Genomic DNA, 8784 nt, shown 5'->3' with positions numbered 1-8784 from the left:
TCAGAATGACTCCAGGTGAGCAGTACAGAGTGCTGGCAGCAGCACGTGATCCTCCTATTCTGGTATTTTAGTTGAATGCAAGATAGGCCTGGAAAAGAGAGGACAAGCACAACGGCTTTTGAGAAAGAAGTCACCTTCTTTCCAACTTCTTGAGGGTCAAGGCTCAAACAACTGGAGGGCCAGTCCACAACCTTTCTGTCCATCAGCCAGTCAGATGGAAAATATGACCGTTCTTCACAAGCAAAGGGCTCAGTTACTAGTGGTCCTTTTGCTACTTCCTTCATTTTCACATCCTTTGTGAAGAGTAAGTTATGAACTACATTAACTAGAGACAAGGTGTTTTTTCCTAAGCCCCAGTATAACAGCCCAACCAATACCTGTCAATCGCCTTTTGTCTCCATAGCACAGAGGAACTCCAATCCTTGCCTTCATTTGGGAAATGGTAGACAGGAAGAGATAGAAATCAAAGCAAACACTATAACCTGATATTCAAAGCTGTTTTCTTAAGAACACCCAGTGTTAAGAACACCTGGAGTACCTTAAGTTTCAGACGGATGTTACGGTATTCTGAGAAAATAGGTTCACATTTTAGAACACTGTGCACGCCTGAAAGTTAAACAAATCAGAACTACCTACAAACGAACAATACAGTTTCCCCCTTGGTGGACTCTACTACTGTTTCCCTAAACGTTAAGAGTCGAAGTGTGCTCACTAGGAGGCGGGCTATCAGTCACTGTACGTTCACATTAAAAAACCCTCTTTCCAGTGCGCGTTACTCATAAATGTGCTCATTCAGACTAATTCTCTGCCCCTTTACGTTCTAGGGTGAATTAGGAAAGGGTCTGTTAAAGGACGATACAGGCCATTCTTTTGTGATGGTCTGCAGTTTTCTCTCCCAATACATTTTCTTTTTATTTAGCACTTCCATTTTTATCCTGTGTTCCTCTTCGGCCATCTCACACTCTCTTTCTATTTGCTGTATTTTTGCCACATGAACTTCATTCATTTGGATTAACTGCAGTTGCAAAATTGACATTTGCTGGTGATGTTCTTCCTCATGCATCTTTTTCAGAGCACTTTCCTGAGATGCTTTACTTCTGTAGTTCTTATCTGCTGCTATTCTGACATCAGAACACGAAGGCTCAGGTTGGGAGGTACCTTCACATACTGGGAAATGTACCAGCTCTTTCTCTTCATCACAGAGTTCTCTACTTGAGACAACAAATGACTCTGCAAAACAAGAGGAAAAAGTATTATAGTATTCTTCCCCCTCAAGAAACACGAAGTTGTGAGAATACATTTATTGGTGTACACATCTAAACCTTGTGCTTCCGTATCCTAGTGTGGGAGCCACTACATAATGCAGTTCTGTTGCAGAACACTAAGGGTGTAATGGTCTGAACTGAACCACTTTAGGCTCTCTTGATAGACCTCCATGGCTATAACAGGAGCTCAGAATACTAAAGCGAATGTAGGCATTTACAAGTGGACACCTAAATTTAAGTGGCTGAGCCTGGAGCTGAACCTTAATGCAGCCATTTAAGCCAAATCTGTGTGTGACTTGCATTATTTTTACGAAAGATTTGGATGTCAGGCGAAGACCTGCATCAACATTAATACCGAGAGACTGAGGAAATACTAGGAAGAATACTACTTCTTCCTTCCTTTTCGCTCCTGTACATGCTGTAAGTGCAACGGTATATATTTTTAGGAAAAAATTACATTATTTTAACTTTGAGATGGTCCTACCACTTCTACCGAAATAAGAGAAACTACACATGGAAGAAAATAGTAACCACTGCAAACAAAGGTCTCAAAATATGTTCCTTTACAAATCCTGATTACTGCATATGGTAAATAAAATTATGAGACACATTGTAAGAATATTCTCTAAACATGTAGTTACTGTTGCCTTTCTAGCAAGTACAGTCTTCTAGGTGTTAATCCTGACATAGTTAATTTTGCAAGAAACTGCTGTAGCCACCCTCCCTTCTGGTTTTGAATTACTCCTTCTGTGTGTGCTTGCCAAACAAGCAAGAATGTAGTGCTGTACTTTTTCAAAAAGGGCATTATCCAGTGTGGACTGCACTGCAAAATATGGCTCTACATACTCTTTTTAGTCCTTGAAAACCAAGGAGGAAAGACCAACAGGGAAATTTTGCAGCAGACAACTGTGTATCAATTTGCTGCTGGTGGTTTTTATTTTGTGGGTTTTTTTCTTAATGCTCAGACAACCTTTTTCCAGCAAAATGATACTTTATAAAGGATCAAAATATCCTTAGGACTGTTATCTGGTGTGCTGGTTTTGGCTGGGAGAGAGTTAATTTTCTTCACAGTAGCTGGTATGGGGCTGTGTTTTGGACTTGTTCTGGAAACAGCGTCGCTAACACAGGAATGTTTTCGTTACTGCTGATCAGTGCTTACAGAGAGTCAAGGCCTTTTCTGCCTCTCAGACCACCCCACCAGCGAGTGGGCTGGGGGTGCACAAGAAGCTGGGAGGGGACACAGCTGGGACAGCTGACCCCAACTGACCAAAGAGATATTTCATACCATATGTCATGCTCAGCATATAAAGCTGGGGGCAGGGGAGGGGGAGGAGGGGAAAGCAGCAGGGGGACATTTGGAGTGATGGCGTTTGTCTTCCCAAGTCACCATTATGCATGATAGAGCCCTGATTTCCTGGAGATGGCTGAACACCTGCCTGCTGATGGGAAGTGGTGAATATACATTTTGTTTTGCTTTGCTGGTGTGTGCAGCTTTGGCTTTACCTATTAAACTGTCTTTATCTCAATCCACAAGTTTTCTCACTTTTACTCTTCTGATTCTCTGCCCCATCCCAACCAGGGGGAATGGGAGTGTGGGTGAGTGAGCGGCCGTGTGGTGCTTAGTTGCCATCTCGGGTTAACCCACGACATCTGGGAAGCCAGCGTGATAGTTACTGTGATGCTTGCCACAAAGTAGCGGATATGTCAAGAACTGATGAAAAAAACAATTGGGTAAAACCTCAGTTTAACTCCGGGGAGCCTAGGGAAATAGAGAGTCTTGTAATATCATAGGTCTGCAATTACTTTTCTATAACCAGCAGTCACAGCTAAGTGGAGAGATTTAGACTGCTGAAAGACAATCACTGGCAAAATCACATACAAAATAGTACTACTTGCATCATTATAGTAACATTTATACCTTGACTAGAAGCATCAGGCTGATATTCAGAATCTTCTTCTGGTGGGCTCTGCAAAAAGTACATTTGCTCAGGCATTATGCTGGCAATCTTCTCTTTCTTCCCTATGATGTGAGTATTTATAAGTGGACTAATACTCCTTTTTACCTTCTCCCGCCTTTCATGTGCCATTATCTTTTTTGTCCGTGCCTTGATATTTTCCCAGCATTTCTTTAACTGTTTGAAGTCTCGCAGTGACACACCGGGCTGTGAATTATATTCATGGGCTAGTGCTTGCCAGGTACGTTGTTTCAGAGCAATAGTTCTTGCATCACTTTTTTTACATTCAAGCACGTATTTGTATTTTTCAACTAATGCAAGCAGCACACTCTTCTCCACTTCTGAGAAGTATTTAGCAGGCTTTATTATTTCGTTTTGCATTTTCTACTGTTTTTCCAAGAAGCCAAAGATCCTATGAAAACAATGTTGAAAGGGGAAAAAAAAAAAAAAAAGGCACAGATTAGAACTGGTTATAATATTGAGAAACTGTGTTTCAGCAAATAAGTCCTAAGCATAGTTCCGATTGTAACACGCTTCATTTTCTACAATAGCAGGTGAACGGTTCTAGAGTAGGCAAGGAAACATTGAGGTAAGATGCAGTATAATTATATGCTGTTTTCTCTTTCCACTTTGGTGGCTAAACAGTTACAGAAGAAGTATACCATAGGTACAGAAGTATACCATAGGGAGGAGAAGCTTGTTGTCTTCGTTACTATTTGTCTTGATACACATACTCAGTATTTGATTTACTTAGTAACTTCTTTTTAATAACTTTTTTTCCTATCCATTGCACTTTGTTACACCCAAAGAGTTCTGAAATTCAGCCCTTGATAGCTTCAGGTTTAAGTCTAAAGCAACCTGCAGCAGGTTCGGGTTTTCTTTGTACCCAAAACATCCTCCTCTGCCCTTGCTGACTGCGTATAACTAATTTCTCCCCTCTCTCTACAATATTTGATAGTTGTATGAGAAATTATAGTAAAAAGTTGTCTTTTTAAGACTTCCATGGGTTTGGCTCAGCCCTTCTTGACTGACACCCACTAGGCAGCAGGATCCTGACTAGTATTACAACACGGTGAAGAGGCGAAGGCTGCAAGAAGCCATGAATTAATTACAGAAACTAACTGCTCTGAAAGTACAGGTCCTTCACCCTTTACTGCTGACTCTGCGTGCCTGGCACTCTTCCTTAGGCTTGCACCTCTGGTCACTCTCAGGAGCATACAACGAAGCTAAAAAGACTTTGGGCCTCACTCCAGACAGCCACTGCTATATACTTACACCACATTAACAGCTGCCTCTTCTCCAGCCTAGGACTTACACAGACAACAGGAAAAGGGTAGCTGATACCAGGGATTTCTTAGCCATAAAAAAAAAAAAAGCAACGTTTCCTTGAATTCTGAACACATGACCATGCTGCAAAATGCAGGTTTTTTCTTTTATCTTTCCACACTTCTCCTCCCATTCCCTCCCACTACAACTGTGTAGCCTCAATGACTTCACTTTTACATTTTGGGCAGAAACTTCTGAATAATTAAGTAGAAAAAGGGGGAGCAATGCTGGTTTAGCTCACATTTCTTCTGGTTTTAGTCATAAGACTCAGAGATGAAATATATATGCTAAGTAATGGGTTCATATTCCTAACAGTCTAGGAGTCTCCCACAATGAATTTTTTGGTACTTTGCCCATGGCTTCCACTACTTCTCTCATTACATTACTTGAAGATGCAATAGATGTCACCATTTTTCCCTTAACTCCACTGCACTGGAACTCTTCATACCATCCTTTTAATTCCTTTCCTCCAAACGTCTAAATACTTGCAGTTATTCTCACTTCTTTCAGTGAAATTAACCACTTATATTTACAGAGAAAGCCAAGAGATGAGCCAGTATCAAAATGAGAAACCAACTCTAACATAAGAACAGGAGCTTTCTCAAGTAGCCCATAAAATATGACAAAACCCACCAAAAAGAAGAGTCAAAGAATAGAGCAGGCAGTAGAACAAAGCCTAGAAGAGCAAAACTGAAACAAAGTGAATAGAAACAAGTAATAGTCTGAGTTTAAGCTGGGTATGTTAAGTCTGTAGCAGTGGCTAAGCTATATCCCTACAGCAAAAGAGAGAACAAACTGAGTGTTGCTTCTGCTGAGCTGGGTAATCGCTGGGCATGTACTGACCGGACAGCCAGCACTATGTGACTCCTGGCTAGTGGCGGTTCTGCTGTCCCTTACCAAATGCAGGTGTCACGAGGGCAAGGGAGAGCTGGAGGTTTTGCAGCAGAGAGGATTTAGGGGCCAAAGGGAAAGAACCATAGGAAACCATACTTCATTAGTTCTGCTGCCCACAGAACAGCTTGTTTATTTTGCAAGAAAGAAAAAGGTAGAAGAAGGAAGACAGTGTACCCCAGCATAAGGAAGACTTCCCTGATCCAGTATTTCCTCCATCACACTATATCAAGTTACTTATTACTCTCTGTGAAAACATAGTCACCTCGCATGATGGTGACAGGAATTCTTAAACACCTATAATGCCACATCACAAACTGAGTGTATGTACACAAACTCGAAAGCGTCGCATACCAATCATTATAATGCCTAGGTCTAGTAGACAGAACACCTGCTTCAAAAGTTCCTTACATAAAAAATAAATTAAAAAAAATAAGGAAGAAGTCAGGGAACGGACATCCTAACAAAAGAGATAGTGAAAACTGGCAACCTCACTCCATGCAACAGCTCTCAAAACGTGAAATAAGAGAGACCCATAAGGAAAAGGATTCTATCTACTATTTCATTTACGTACATATTGTACATAAACCACTGAGCTGCTCTGGACAGCTGCTGAAATTAAATTCTTGGGACTAAATATTGATGCTTTAACCTGTCTTAGCCGCAGTTTTACCAAGGAACAGGATGAAAATCAGTCCCACTGGCAAGTCACAAGGTCCAATATCTTACAACTCTGAGAAGCCAGGATCAGAGATGTTGTGTGATCAGAAATGGCTGATTCTGCCTTCCGTTGGTGCATGTAAATCTAGAAAGCTTTGAAAAGATGTAAGAATCTCAGACCAAAAATCATGACACGTTTGTGTGTAGAGAAGCCCTTAAGTTAGAAGAACAATGGATATTCAAGAACTTGGGAGGCTAAGTTCAAAAAGTTAAAACAGTGATGCTGGGACTTCTGAATTCCAGGTGCTAAATATTTAGCTACGCAGACCGGCAAAGATTGACTGATATCACTAAGTATTTAAAATATTTCCAAATATGACTTCATATAAAGTAACAATGTATGTATTAGGATAAAATCTTATCTTTCATTGATGGAGCCACAGCAAATCCTTAAGTACCACTTCTATGCCACACTATCCTTAATTACTATTGTTTTTACCATGATAGCCTCTGAAATCTCCAGTCATAAGCTCAGACACTGTTCATTTAAGAACAGAAATGTAGGTCCTACTCTGAGAATAATACAATATATTGGTCTTCCCTTCCCCCATACACGTTCCTAACGATTTTTTCATACACATATGCACCGTACTTGGGTCCTTTACATGAAAAGGCCAGAATTACTACCTAGGATGCATAAACACTCAAGAACTGATGAAAGCAGTTTAATGCACTTACTACACCAATGAAGAGAGTTCTTGAAGATTCAGTTTTGAACTCTTACATGCTTAGCCTGCTTGCTTCAATATATTAAAGCCCATTTTCAATCAGATGAACAGAAATCACTCTGAGATATCAGAGAACTTAGAACATTGAGAAATTGCAGTAAAACATCATCATATATTCATATCCACCTCTTTTGCTTTATGTATGTCAATCACCTCCTGTTAAGCCCACTGGCTCCTCTGCAGAATATGAGAAAGGACTCCCTCACGCCCAAACAATTTTCATTTTGAGGCTAAAAGATCCTTCCAGGACATATGCCCAGGATATAATCTAGCATGTAGGAATCTGTGCTGAAGTGGAAGGAGTTTATAGTGTATAGCTCATACAGTAAACAGGATTGATTTGGGAACATGTAGGCACATGAGGGCAGTCGCACAGTAAATTCTAAGAAACAAAGAATGGAAGGCTTCTCCCACTCTTACGGGTGCCCAGGCTCTAAGCCATGTGCAGTAAGGGAGTACTTTATCCTATCTTCTTCTGGAATGGCTCAATTCATAACTTGCCTCCCTTTAAAATAACAAAAGTAACTCTCAGCACTTGATTTTTACTTTCAAATGTTGTGTGGCATCCTTCTTTTAAAGACTATAAGAGATGTGCTGTGTTCTGCTGGAATAATATCTTGAAAAAATTACTCAGGTGAAAAAGTGCACATATGTTCATAAATATGTATATATGTACTATTTTGCTTGTACACATCTAAACATACACCCATACTCCAACCAGCTGCAAAGAAGTTCATTAAAAAAAAAAAAAAAAATCACTTCAGGTTGGCATGTGTGTACATTGGCAGTCCCTGAAATGTTTTCTTATGCAATGCGAAGATAAAGTTATGGTGCAAGACTTAACCTGAATGTTAAGGTTACACTAACCAAACAGTTTGCTCACAAACTATGGTCACTCACGGTGTGAACACAGAATTAATTTACCGATGTCAACAGGTTTGCTACCAGAAATAGTTAAGCGTTGAAAAAAAGAAATTTATTTATCCAACTTAAATTGGAGATGAAGCTTGAAGCAGTCAGTAATTAACAGCATTGGAAATCAGTCAACCTTTTCATCCAGTGTTTGAGGGTAAAAGAAAGGCATGGGAATGGAATGACCCAAAGCAGTCACAACAACAGGTTTATATTCCCTCTGAGTGACAGAACCAGCAATAAACAGCATCCTTCTTCCCCAAATGTTACATTTTCCTCACAGAGCTTCCATCAGAGTGTTCCAGGCCTGACCCTTTCTACCTTGAGACTTGAAATCATTCGATTAGATGCATATTTACAAATATGAACGATACCTTTATGGAAATTGTGTTACATATAATCAGATTTTAAGAAAAGAAAAAAATGAGGGTTTTCCCCCTATCTGTTTTAATACAAATTAATAGTTATCATGGATCATCCAGCAAGTGAACAAAATAATCTATTAGTAGAAATTCACAGTACTTTGCCTAAATTCCTCCTAGCAAATTTTATATACATATACACACTGATGTATTTTTAAACAGATATGCAATATTACATTATATACACGCACACACAGATGTGTTTTTAAGCGGGCGATCCCGCTACCTATGGAGGACATCCAAAGCAGTTTGTGCAAAGAAAGGTAATGGACGCAGGTTGTTATTTCGAACGATTGTCTGAAACCCATCAAAAAAACAGGCATAAACACGAATCCTACCAGACTCTCCTGCACCCGAACTTCTCAGACATTAACTCGAGCTTGGTTCTATTTCCTCGCTAGCTCCTCTTCTGCTTGAACGAAGACGGCGAGCAGGTCCCGGCTCGACAAAGGAGACCGCTCCACCCAGGGCGGGCATGCAGGCTGCGGCGCGGATCCAGGGACATCTACCGCGGCGGGAGGAACGGGAGGCGGTCAGGCTGTCACCCCGCGCCCGCGGAGACCGC

At 40.6% G+C, this 8784-nt stretch overlaps 1 protein-coding gene across 2 annotated transcripts; it reads right to left on the bottom strand.

Moving 5' to 3' along the window:
* Window positions 1-617: 617 nt before the first annotated feature.
* Window positions 618-8768, bottom strand: MSANTD3 (Myb/SANT-like DNA-binding domain containing 3). 2 transcript variants are annotated; one of them, XM_010157966.1, is made up of 4 exons: window positions 8558-8744; window positions 3329-3632; window positions 3184-3232; window positions 618-1230 (listed from the first exon to the last, which is right to left on the bottom strand). In XM_010157966.1, exons 2-4 carry the CDS (start codon window positions 3599-3601, stop codon window positions 821-823), a joined length of 732 nt encoding a protein of 243 aa, XP_010156268.1. In that variant the 5' UTR covers window positions 3602-3632; window positions 8558-8744; the 3' UTR covers window positions 618-820. The 2 variants fall into 2 exon arrangements, with proteins under 2 accessions (XP_010156268.1, XP_010156267.1); XM_010157965.1 differs by having other exon boundaries at window positions 3184-3632; window positions 8558-8768.
* Window positions 8769-8784: the final 16 nt, after the last annotated feature.

This window comes from Eurypyga helias, unplaced genomic scaffold, assembly GCF_000690775.1.
Source record: "Eurypyga helias isolate BGI_N326 unplaced genomic scaffold, ASM69077v1 scaffold16298, whole genome shotgun sequence".
In the NCBI taxonomy this organism is placed as follows: Eukaryota; Metazoa; Chordata; class Aves; order Eurypygiformes; family Eurypygidae; genus Eurypyga; species Eurypyga helias.
The sequence above is the reverse complement of the archived record's forward strand: the minus strand, read 5'-3'. Positions and strand labels throughout refer to the sequence as shown.